Source organism: Ahaetulla prasina, chromosome 1 (genome assembly GCF_028640845.1).
Source record: "Ahaetulla prasina isolate Xishuangbanna chromosome 1, ASM2864084v1, whole genome shotgun sequence".
Lineage (NCBI taxonomy): Eukaryota > Metazoa > Chordata > Lepidosauria > Squamata > Colubridae > Ahaetulla > Ahaetulla prasina.
Window position 1 is genome coordinate 285,208,882 of NC_080539.1, and position 13,217 is coordinate 285,222,098.

Below are 13,217 nucleotides of genomic sequence, written 5' to 3' on the forward strand. Positions count from 1 at the left end.
AACAACTCCCACCTTGTTTGCATAACCGTCTAAACCACTGTAGCCAAAAATGTTAACACAGCCATAAAGTAAAAAATACATAAAGTACACAGCCATAAAAATGTCTTAAAATAATAATATATTAAGGTAATAATCAAGTGGATTTGGATAAAATGCATTAATGTGTTTAGTCCTGTATAGTTTGAGGCCTGTATTCAATGTCACAAGAAGTTAAATTCATTAAAATAGAATTACACAACTCTGAAATATGTTTAATTAAAGACTCCTTTTGAGACAAGTTTTATTCCTAATGATTAATGGACATATGCCATCTGGTATCAACCAGATTTGACCCTGCTAGTTATTTTTTTAATGTTAACCATGATCAGATAAGTACCATCTGATAAGGAAAGTGATATATAAATTCATTAAATTATTTTAACTGGAAATGGTCTCATGGTGAAAACATCAATTGATGGTTTGGATAAACAAAGGCAGTGGACCTACCATTCAGATTTGTCTGGATAAATGATAGGGGTTTTTACATTTTATTCATGTTGTCCAAAACTTGTTACAAACCATGAGGTTTAGTTTGCTGATGACATAGATCATGTGCATGGCTTAACCCTTCTTATTTCAGACAATTTACCTTGTTCAGACATGATGCTCCAATAGGGAAGAATTCTGGATGAAAACCAATGACCATAGCTGGTGACTAACACCAGCTAGTGCTAAACATGAATAATACAAATATAGTAATAATTTATGCTGGAAAAGAAAGAGAAGAGAAAGATCAAGGAGAATCCTGGAATGCATGATTCTGCAGCCTGCTTCAAATCACTCTGTCATAGTTTAAAAATGGATAGTGATCCTTTGATACAGTATTAGACCACTATATTTCTGTGATTAGAAGACTGGTTTATATTTCAAAAGATCTGAACAGGTAGTCTTAGTGTACTTCACTACTGCAGTCCTGTGAAGTAACAGAGTATAAAAAACAGCCCAAGTGATTATACTAATATAAAAGTACTCAGAAAGCCCAGGTGTTAAGTGCAGAAGAATGTCCCAGAGTAATAAGCCCAATTGTTTAATCTGCTTTTTCCAGTTGCCAGGACTCCATGATGACATTTGGCTGCTGTCCTTTAAAATTTAACTTACATTTATAATGTACATCCATGCAGCTGATGCTGTAATACAATGTATCTGAAACGGGGAAAAGAATTAAATTTGGATAAATATGCTTAGATTCAAGTCATATTCAGTGTATGTATTTCACAACTCAGGGTTTCAGTAGAAAGCAAAGGGAAGGATATGCTCACCTTTCGTTTACTGTTTGCTTTCCCTCAGCATGGAGATGTGTGACCAGAGAAACAATATCACCATGTGCCCCTTATGTGACAGAACATGTAGCTATTGGAAATTAAGCTCTGCTTGTGCCACTGCTCGAGCTAGCCATCTTTTTGATAATCCAGCCACTGTCTTCTTCTCAGTCTTCATGGCTCTCTGGGGTAAGAATGCTTATGTCATTTTGGAATAATATGTTTGAAGTTTTCATTTGACTTTGAGTTTAACTTTCCTTATATGGAGAACAAGTAGGACAATATGTCATCAACAGTTAATTATCTGTACTGTCTCTTTTTGGTCCTTAAGTTATAAAACTGTCACATTTACATTTATATTCTGAACTGAAATTCATAAAGTTGCTTGGATGAATACAAAGCAAAGCACGGCACAAAACTGCTTAGGGATTGTATAGCATGTCAACAATATCTGTTTGCAAACTTGGTCTTGATCTGGATCAAAAGACTATAACACTGAATCATAGTTAAACTTACTTAAGTGCATTAATGTTACCAGTAGGATATTGTTTATATCACTCAAGGTGCCCTTTCAATTTTGAAAGCATCTCCTGTTTGTGAAGAACCTACATAATCTCATTCACATACTGAGATGCTGTAGCAATAGACAATCACGCAAAATGATTTGTGGAAAACAACAGCGTAAAATTTAGTTTTTAAAAATTAAAAGTTTTCCTCACTTATGAATTTGGGACACTTAAATTCTGGTAAAACATCCTAGTGTTTCAGTGGTGGATACCTACATATGACTTAGATGTAAGAGGTTCTAGGATGTGGATGTTTGTACATAGTAAAGGCACATTCCAACTTTGTCAATGGCTACAACCATCATGATGGTTGTTTATTATTTCCAGCATCAAATCACATGATCTGTATACCAGTTGTTAGGGAGTAGGAGCGGGAAGGTTCCACAGTATTTTCTGATTTTGTGGTTCTCATATTGATCTGATTGCTTTCCATAGCAGTTCTAGTAGGCCAAGAGTGTCAAACTCGCAGCACGTTGTCAACATGTGATGTATCACAACTTTTTCCCCCTTCGCTAAGATGGGGGAGGCCGTGGCCAGCACATGACGCACTCGGCCTGTGGGCCGGAAGTTTGACACTCCTGTAGTAGGCCATCCTACACCATTGGAACTTTCCAACTGGCCATATCAACATGTGCCAAATTGGAGGAAGAAGAGACAAAACTCTGGGGGACATGTTTAATGTTCCTATGCAGAATACTTTCACAGAACTATTTATGAATTGATAGCTGTATAATCTTTGCCTTTATGGTTGTGTTTTAGCCTGGTATCATCATATAAATATACAGAAAGTAGTTAATCCTTGCAAAGAGAGTTCCTGTTGTTTTGAACAAAGTAGCTTTGTGAAATTATTCCAAAAGTTGTCTCTGAATTCTAAGTTTAATATTTTATCTACTAGCAGTTGTAGATATTGATAATTACAATATTAATTGTAGTTAAATGTAGTCTCTCATCTGGGGCAAGATGCTTAAACTAGAAGGAACAGATTATTTCCAGATAGTCTTATGGATCCATTTCTGTCTTATTTTCAACTCAGTTTTGGGCTAAAACTTTTTTTTACTTTAATTTTTGCTCACCAAATCTTTCACATTTTTTTTTAACCAAGGGGCAATACAGACTGACTAAAGATAGCAAATATAATTCTTAAGGGCCAGAAGAGGGAGGTATGAGTGATACAATCAGGCAAATGATCAGATACCAGAAGGAAGTCGTCCAGCGCAAACACTATTTTTCTGACCTTTCTCACCAGCAGTTATAAATATATATACACTGAGCCTGGCTAATCATTTTTTGTATGTAACTAATATTTCTTGTGATCCTCCTCGCCAAAAACCAGTACAGGAGAAAAATCTTTCTTCACACACTCTCCTGTTGTTGTGGTTCTTCTTGTGTGACCAAGTTTTCTCTTATCCTTGGACAAATACTAAGATCACGTTAAAACTGGAAAAACAACTCATGTTTTTCTATTGCTGGAAAGTATCAATCACAGGAAATCGTATAAGGTCTGCAGAGGAGATTACTGGAAATTATTGCCCTCCCTTTTCTGAGGAGGGACGCCTATTCAGTATTACCCCTTATTTGTTTCCAAGATAAACTAGAACAGAGAAAGAGGGAGGGGGAGAGAGAGAGTGAGATTTCTCTTTAGATTCTTCACCTGATTACTGTTTTTCATAAATATTCATCCTTCAGAAAAAGACACTATAAGATAATTGCCTACAAATGTAGGCACCTCAAAATCAGATGTGTCATTCAGGCCTACTTTGGGCATGAAATTTTGTAAAACTTGTATATAACTCATAGGAGGGAAATTGGACAAGCTTCTGTTTTACCCTATGCACAAAACCAACATTAATGCAGCCCTCTACAATTTTCCTTGCCTCAGGAATTCTGGTATAAAGTTAGGCCAAGAAAGTAAGCTATAATTTCAGAAGAGGGAATCCACTGCAAAGAATTTCAGCAGAGTGACTCATATGGCTCCTGCATAGCTCATGACAGGAATCCATGTCTCCAAATTTGCACTAAGCTGATTGTCAGGATCAGAATCTAATGCATGAAATGGTTGTACGAAGCACCATTCCCAAATTCGGCATATTAAAGCTGAATTTCTAAAAATGAAGCAAGTGCACTAGAATTTCTACACAGGTGATCTTCACATATTACTTGAAGCACATGTCTTTCCTAAGAAAAGCCTCACATGCAGCCGTCCTATGCCATTCATGGTTTCTTCTTTCCTGTATTTACATATGTTACTAGTCATAGGTGTGGCTTGCAAGAGGATGTTTCTGCAACATAGTTATAAGTTCCATTGTGTCCAAATACAGTTCAGAAAAAGCTGCTAAAGCCTTGGAAAGCCACTAGTATTCATCATATAGACAGTACTGATACAGTCTCATGCCAGTTTACCCTGATGATATGTCATAAAGCCATTGCTGTGGCTATAAAGACCCTACTTATTACAGATATATTCACATGGTAATAACCTGATGATGGTAAAAGACATTATAAATCTTAATGTGAAAATGGACTTAATTCTAAATCTGGGAACAAATGTGAATAACATTTTGTGAATTTTTAATGCTGAAATTAGCTTTAGCACAACCTATCTCAGCCTGGTACTTTCCATAGTCTTTGGCCTATAATTACCCATTTTATTTTGGATACATTATGTAAAGACCCAGCTTTCTGGAAAAGCTCTAATGCTTGGAAAGATTGCTAGAAAGAGAAGAGCATGAAGTGAATGCACTTAGTTATAGAGATGATAAGCACACTGTTGAGAGACCTGAAAGAACAGGTATGGGATGAATCATCATGGAGAAAAATCTATGCAGTTTTTACAAGTTAAGAACAACTTGATGCTGGAGGTGGATGGTGGTGATGGTGGAGAAGGAGGAGGAAGAGGAGGAGGAAAAGGAGAAGGAAAAGAACAACAACAGCAGCAGCAACATCTGGTTGATTGTGTATTCAACTATAATATCCTCATTACTGTAGTCTAGCAAATATGCTGGCTGGGAATTCAAAGAGTTGCTGGCTAGCACATTAAAAGAATATCCCTGCTACCAAAAAAAGTTTCTAGTTATTGTCTGAAATGGATTGGTAAGGTCCATTTTCATAAATATACAGTATATCAAAATAGTTGCCAAAATACATTATCCTATAACTCAGGGGTGAAGGCAATCTGAAAAATACCTTAAAACTGCAATCACTACAGTCCCCTGCCTTTATACATGTCATCTGTGAATGAAATCCAAGATAGCTGAAGGAAACAAAGTTACCTATTTCTTTCATTTGAGGTCTCCCTTTCTGGTATAGTCTAGTTCAAAGCCTAGAAACTTGTGGCTTCTATATCTTCCAGAAGTCCTGGTCAGACTAGCCAATGTTGTAAAAATCTAGGAAGTCAACTTGAGAGTTCTATTGGCCATAGATTCCCCATTGTTAGGCCCTTTTGGTACAGCTATCAGAAGACCAAGATGGTTGAATAGGTTCTGCAAAAAAACATGGACCAATACAAAACAAGAGGCTCCTGACCTTTAATAAATCCATAAAATGTGGAGGGAAAGGCTCAGAAAATGCAATTTGTTAAAGCAGGCTACACACATTGAAATTCCCTCATCAACCCAATTATTAATAAAATTAAAGCTCTATATTATCCTCTGTTAGAGCTGGTCATTCATCATAGATGAAGGAGACATTCCAGATCTGGTTGCTGGATGAATTCAAATATTATACCAAGCTAATAATGACAAGATGTTATTCCTGGGATCTGCTATTGCCTCATCGTCAAATTGTAAAACTGTAAAACATATTATTCATATTCTGTCTGAGTTCAGTCCTATGACTCTGAGCTAATGGACTTCAACCATTCAATCATACAGATATTCACTCAGGTATAGTTTAACCTACTTAGTTGAATGAGGCTTATTCTCAGTTATTATTTTTCTCTGTTAAAAATATCAGTGAACTGAGAGAAAGAGCTAACTCATTTGAAGGCAGTAAATGGTTGTAAAGTTACAGCTTCAACATCAGCCTAATGTTTGGATTCACTTCCAGATAATGTATGCCAAAAAGACTTTAAAAAAACCTCTCCTTGCTGTATACAGATGTACACTTGACCTAAGTGTCTAAAACAAATGAAATTTCAAAGAAACAATAATACAGAGGTTTAGCTCAGCACATTCTGATTGATCATTATTATATGCCATTAAATCAATTTGATTCTTAGGAACTGCTTAGATATATTTTTGCAGGTTAATTTGTCCCTAACCTTCAGGTACTCCAGCAAGGTACCCATAGCTACTATAATTACATTCATCTCCCTTGCTACTGTCATCCTGCTTTCTCTTTTCTTCTACCTTTCCCAGCATCACAGACATCTCAAGAGAGCTAGGTCTTCACATAATATGCACAAAATATGATAATTTCAACCTGATGATTGGTGAGAATTCTGACTGATTTGTTCTATGAACCCTATGTTTGTTTCTTTACAGCACAGGTTTTATAAATACAGTGTTAAAAGATACGGAGCGAATAAATAGTCCATTCCTAGTTTAGTGCATACAACCCAGTTTGATTCCTTTGAAAACATTTTGCTCTAGCAAAATAATGAATGTCTCAGGCTTGTACTGCAAAACCCCTACATTCTGCAGCTTAAAAACTGTCATGTTATGCTTCAGTAGAATATTAAAAAAATGTGAAGTGACATGATTTTAATTATAATAACTTGATATAGATCCTGATTTTTAACCATCAGCTTTGGATAGTTTTTCCCATTTGGATGCTGTGAATCTTTTAAATATTATGTGTGTCTGCATGGGTGCTATTTAGCAATGTACATTACAAAAGATGTCATCTTGTTGAACATCATTTTAAAGACTGTTGCCTTTTGATCATGGAAGAAAGTTTACAAATTTATGAGCACAACACAGAAGTCAGGAAATGATTTCACAGAAATCCAGTGGTCAAGAACAGAGACTAGAATCTCATAGCCATATATCAGTCTGGCTGACAACAGAATAATGCGCAGGGATTGGTTCCAAAAATGGTGGAAAAGTGTTTCTCAGTTTCTGTATGTGTGGACACATGCAAAAAGAGAATGCAGAATGGGAGAAGGAAAACGGTGATGGTAGCTATGAGCCAACTTGTAGAAAATCAAAATAGAGTACCAGTTTTACTGCTGAAATCTCATGTTCAATTTTGGATAAAATGAATCAGCTATTATTTTTCTCTGTTAAAAATATCAGTGAGCTGGGAGAAAGAACTTACCCATTTGAAGGCAGTTTGCTTTGTACCCAGAATCTGCTCCTGAAGAGATCTGTTTTTTTAAAATAAATATATTCTTCCCATTTTTCTTTTTTTCTTCTTTAAATACATTTCCAAAGCATTCCTAACAGGCTCACAAACTTTTAGTTTGGCTTGCTTTTCCAGAACAAATTGTGAGCCAAGGCATCTGGGCTTTGTCCAAGGAAAATGAAGGCATAAGTTTGGTGTAATCAGAGAGCTAATAGTGGCTCAGTGGCTAAGATGCTGAGCTTGTCGATCAGAAAGGTCGGCAGTTCAGGGGTTCGAATCCCTAGTATAGGTCTCCTGCGTGAGCTGGGGGTTGGACTAGATGACTTCCAAGGTCCCTTCCAACTCTGTTACTGTGAGTTTTAAGCTTATTTTGAACAACTGGTACACATAAAGGTTCTATGCTCTGTGTTTAGTGTTTATCATAATGGTTTGGCTTCATACATGCTTTTTTGTCAAAAGCAAAATACAAATTCAGTTTCATAATAAACTCAACCCTAAGAACAAAACAGTTTATATTGTAAATACACAGTCCTCATTCTCATAATCATTGTACAGATACATATTCCCTTGAGTACAGATAGTCTTTATACAGCAACCACATTTTGGTCCAGTAATTCAATCATTAAGTAAAGTGGTCTTTCTAAGTAAAACAGTAGTTGTGCTTATAGCAATAGCAATAGCATTTAGACTTATATACTGCTTTATAGCACTTTACAGCCCTCTCTAAGTAGTTTACAGAGTCAGCATATTGCCCCCGATGATCTGGGTCCTCATTTTACCGATCTCAGGATGGAAGGGTGAGTCAACCATGAGCTGGTGAAAATCAAACTGCTGGCAGCTAGCAGTCAGCAGAAGTAGCCTGCGGTACTGCATTCTAACCACTGCGCCACCACAGCTCTTATGAGCTTACCTCATCTTTTCTTTATTCCATCATAAATGTGAGGTTTGGTCACAAAGTTAATCTTTCATCACTATCATAATTGCAAATGGTTGCTAAATAAGGGCAACCTATATTAATTTTGTTTTAATCTCACATACTACTGTTGCAAATTAATATTCCCATTATCAAATATATCCTGTCAGAATACATTCTCCGCAACTTGTGTCTTCTGGGTCTTCTTAAAGACATTTAAATCACAAGGTTATTTTGAGATAAAATGGAAGTATAGGTTGAACAAGACAATTGGGATCAAAATTAGATTTAAAGATAGTGCCATATATCTTGCACAAAACAAGTTTGGAAAGTTATTATCATAAGTAGAGGAATGGCAAAATACAAAATCTACTTAGTTTTTTCCCTTTACTGAACTTTCATCCTCATAGGGGAACAGAAAATACTTCTTACCTTGTACTTCTTACTTCCTTCTTCACTCCCTTCTATTCAACCTATTGTTTACTAGACCATTTTTGTTCCTTTATATTATAACAAATAATTCATAGTACATATTTTACTTTTATTTACTTATTCAATTTCTATAACCCCCCAACTCAACCAAGTGACTCTTGACTTATTATGGTCACTCATGCCTTAGTCATCTCCCAATTGGATTACTGTAATGTGCACTACATGGGACAGCCCTTGGAGAATATCTAGAAATTTCAGCTGGTGCAAAATACAGCAGCACAGGCAGTTACATGTGTTTCTAGAACAACACACATTTTAGCTATGCTCCATGTGCTATATCAGTATATTTCCAGATCTAATTCAGAACTGCTGGAAGATGAATTATGCACAGTAAACCCCACAAATTCTAAAGAAACAGGAGGCCATCAGGTGTACTGTGTAATTAATGGCTAGATGGTCAAGACTATAGCTAGACACCATTCTGAATGCATATATTTCCCCAATTTTGATTGGCAGAGCTAAGGCAAAAAGATGCTGACTAGTGGGGGATTACAGTATGATCTGAACTGGCCAGTCCATCTAGACTTCTTTTATGGTGCATCTACAAAAATGGGAGATAACCAGACAATAGGGAGCATGGATTAAACAGAAGGAGGGAGGCCTGGAAGCATACTGTCAAGCAGCCCCTCTATTCTGACATTGCTACTGCAATGCTAAGCAGATATAGAATGCTGTCTTATGCACCTCAGGCTGTTCCACCTGTCAAATCCAAACAGGACTCTGTCCGATTGCTTGGAAAGCAAATATTATACCACCGAGTTATGTGCCAGAAGTTTAAGACTGTGGTCTGAAGTTAAGTTGAATAATGGTCTAAGAAAGGTTACAAGATGCTGCACAACTTGTGGCCTCCAGATGTTTCAAATTTTAGCAATATTTTCCTGTTGCTTGAGGCGTTCCTATAAGCATGGGGAATGATGTTGCATTTTTCCTTGTTTTATGTTTTATGTTTTATGTTTTATGAATGACATTGATAGGAATTTTGATAGAATAGGAGCAGGAAGTGGGGCAGATATTTTGTTTTTTGCAGCGTGCAACAGAGAGGCATAGAACTAAAAGTAACTTGCAAGCTCTATGATTACTTTAGAGAAGCTTATACTGTAAATCATATTGATATTATGAAGGAATATTTAAACTTACATACAGGATATACAAAACTGATTAAGAATACTGGATAAGACCAAAATAGAAATTATTCATACTAAAAAAAAAATTGCAAACTCCCATTAAGATACATGGAGTTGCCACACAGTTAAGAAACATGCCGCACAGTTAAGATACATGTCTGATTCATCTCATTTTCCAAGTCTCTGGTGGTTTGTTGAAGACAACAGTTCAGTGTGTTGATCATATCTATTCATAGTTACTTCAGAATTACACTCATGGGGTTGGTTAGCTTTTCTCCATATGCTTATTTCTTTCACAATTATTTACTGTATAGTGTGGGTTTGTTATTATTGTTTTAAACAAGCTGCATGTATTGTAATTTGTCACCATTTCCTGTTTTATAATAGTTTTCCTGCTGAAAATTAAAATGTAGCTGCTTTCTGGATCCCATTCCAGTTACCAGCTTCATCTCCTCATGTATATACAGTATATTGACCTGTAACTAATAGCCCTGACTGAGCTAAAAGTGCAAGGATTCTAAATAAGTTTGATCAAGTAGGTCTCCTAGCAAGAGTTGGAGAAGAGTTTCAGGTATAAATACCCTAAGGGCCCAAAATAATATTGTAGCTTCTGATTATTGTCTCAACTGCTCAGTTCCAAAGGGGATTTTTACCAAAGGAAATAAATTCTAAGTAGCCTTTTCAAGGAACCTGAGGGGAGGGAGGTGTTCCAAGAAGACAAACCACAGTAAGGTTCTCTAGCATGATACTCCCTGATTTATGTAAGGTAACTGAATAATTTTCAAAACTGCAATAAATAAAAGTTTATATCAAGATGCAGTATTCTCCTGAAACCCTTCACAGGCTCTTCTCATGTCATGGTAAGCAGGAAGTACACTTGAACCTCTCACTTTTAGTCCAAATTCTGATGTTCACTTTTGGTTTTGGTTTTGGGTTTTTTTTTGGTTTTTTTATCATTAGCTAATTTATTGGTTGATAATTTTGGAAAGGTACTCTCCTACTGTAATTCCTCGTTATAGATATGGAACAGTTGCAAGCCAATAAACACATCAGAAAATTACAGACAAATCAAAGCCATGCTTTCCTTGAATACTTAACCAAAAGTAGATGAGGGCCAGACATCTGTGGAATGATCATTCATGTTTCTTTATATCAAAAGCATTTGGTAGTGACTGATTCAGATCTAATGGAAATTTCTTGGGTAGACATAACTCTCCTTTCCAAAGTTTTATTCTTCAGAGGAATAGTTAATAGTTAGTTAACTTAATGTCAACCGCTCCAATCTTGATTGCAGGAAATATGACTTCAGTAATAGAGTTCTTAATGCTTGGAATAAACTACCTTACTCTGTGGTCTCTTCCCAAAATCCCCAAAGCTTCAACCAAAGACTGTCTACTATTGACCTCACCCCATTTCTAAGAGGTCTGTAAGGGGCATGCATAAGAGCACAAGCGTGCCTACCGTTCCTGTCCTTTTGTTTCCTTTTGTTATATAGAGCAGAATAGAATAGAATAGAATTTTTATTGGCCAAATGTGATTGGATATACAAGGAATTTGTCTTGGTGCATATGCTCTCAGTGTACATAAAAGAAAAGATACCTTCATCAAGGTACAACATTTACAACACAAATGATGGTCAATATATCAATATAAATCATAAAGATTGCCAGCAACAAAGTTACAGTCATACAGTCATAAGTGGACTTAGTTTATAAGTTTAGTTTATAGTAATATAGTTATTACATACTTATATATATGCTTATATATTGTACAGTTATTTCATGCTTATGTTTATATATCCTGTGTGACAAATAAAAAAATAAAAAAAATAAAAAAAGTTTCTGGGAGTAATTCCAATTGAGAAAGTAATGCAGTACTAAAGGTATCCTATATAAGGCCCTTTTTGGATTGTCCTCTCCAGAGAAACTCTGGTAACACAACTGTATTGATATTTCAAGTGAAACAAGCCAATTTGATTTTCCTCTTGTTTTTATTTCTGTGTCCATTTTTTGTTTGTTTTTGTATCAGTTTTGCTTTATGGTTTTATACTGGGATATAGATTTTTATCTCATTTTGTTTTGTTTGTGGTTTTAATTTTTTGTAAGCAGTCTTAAGGATTTTTGAAGGGCAAATTATAAATGGAATGAATAAAAAAAATCAATTTCCTCAGTGTTAGGATCTCAATCCAAATGGACTTCTGTTCCAAAATTGCATTTTAATCTTCGAACAAAACAGAGAGTACTCTAATTATTGATTTCTTATTCTGTCATTTATTTCTGCTCTGATATTAAAGCCAAATAAGCTATAACCAGCTCTTATATAACTGCCTGCAGTGGTTGTTTTTTTAAACATTTGTAAAAAAAATGTATCATTTTTAAAATTTCTATTAACTGACTCAAATCAATTATTAATATTTTGCTTTGTCTTAAAATTGGCAGAGTTATAAGCAATTTCACTTTGGAGTTTATATTTTCACAGAACGGAAAATAGTGCAGATTAAGATCAGTAGCAACAACTAAATGATGGATAGAAATAATTTCCTTCTTCCTTTTTTCTTTCCTTCCAACTATGCAGCTGCTACCTTTATGGAACACTGGAAGAGAAAACAGATGCGTCTGAATTACAAATGGGATCTTACTGGTTTTGAAGAAGAAGAAGTACGTTAATTCTTTTATATGCTGTTTCATTGTTTGTTACTTTCTCTAAGTGATCTTTAATTTTCAGCCAGTGACCCATTGGAATGGAAAATCCTGCACATAACCATTTCTAAATTTGGGATGGGTGTGTTAGTTTCAGTCTTGTTACCATGGAAGCCTGAAGCCTTGGCTGGAGAATGAAGGTTACACCTAGTAATGTGGGCATTAAAACATATATAGCTCAAGAATTATTCCCTTGATGTAGAAACTATAAAATGTGAACATACTCATAATTTGTTCAGTTTTAAAGATACAGTTGCCATGATTACAGAAATTTACAATTAGCGAATGTATTCTCTGTATGAGTTCAAAATTAAATATTGCTTCTGTCTAGCATATTGAGTGGAGACTGGAACTATTAACTTATATTTAAAAAGGGGAATTGTTTGTCTTTACATTTTAAAAGTGTTTTATTTCCCAATTCTATTTGAAATTTAAGATTCTTAGGAAATAGTTTCTGGACGTTTGTGTTTACAATACCATTTAAATTAAAAGGAGGTTAATCATTTACGGTGGTTTTAATTGTAAATCTGTATTTAGAAAGTAATGTACTGACCGGACAAATTTAAAATATCCTATCAGATGTCAATTTCTGTGTTACCAAATTCAGTACTCAACCAAATAAATGTCTTACTAATTGTAAATAGAAAGCCCTGGATCTCTTTGATAGGTTAGGTGGATTTTGCTCATATTCAATCTTAGGACTTTACAATCTATTTATTAAACAGAACACTAAGAGTAGTACTGTTGTAGGAAAAGAAGACAAGACAGAGTCCAATGAATAGCCATTCTTTCTCTTGCAATAATTGTTCCACTTCCACGAATCTCCTACCCACATCAAGTTT

The 13,217-nt window shown here is 35.3% G+C and overlaps 1 protein-coding gene across 4 annotated transcripts in view; it reads left to right on the forward strand.

The window, feature by feature from the left end:
* ANO1 (anoctamin 1) overlaps positions 1–13,217 on the forward strand; it is a 134,745-nt gene that overhangs the window by 89,765 nt on the left and 31,763 nt on the right. For all 4 annotated transcript variants that reach the window (XM_058161488.1, XM_058161507.1, XM_058161498.1 and 1 more), the window contains 2 exons: positions 1,327–1,487; positions 12,251–12,333. In XM_058161488.1, coding sequence (XP_058017471.1) covers positions 1,327–1,487; positions 12,251–12,333 — 244 coding nt within the window. The remainder of the gene's footprint in view (positions 1–1,326; positions 1,488–12,250; positions 12,334–13,217) is intronic.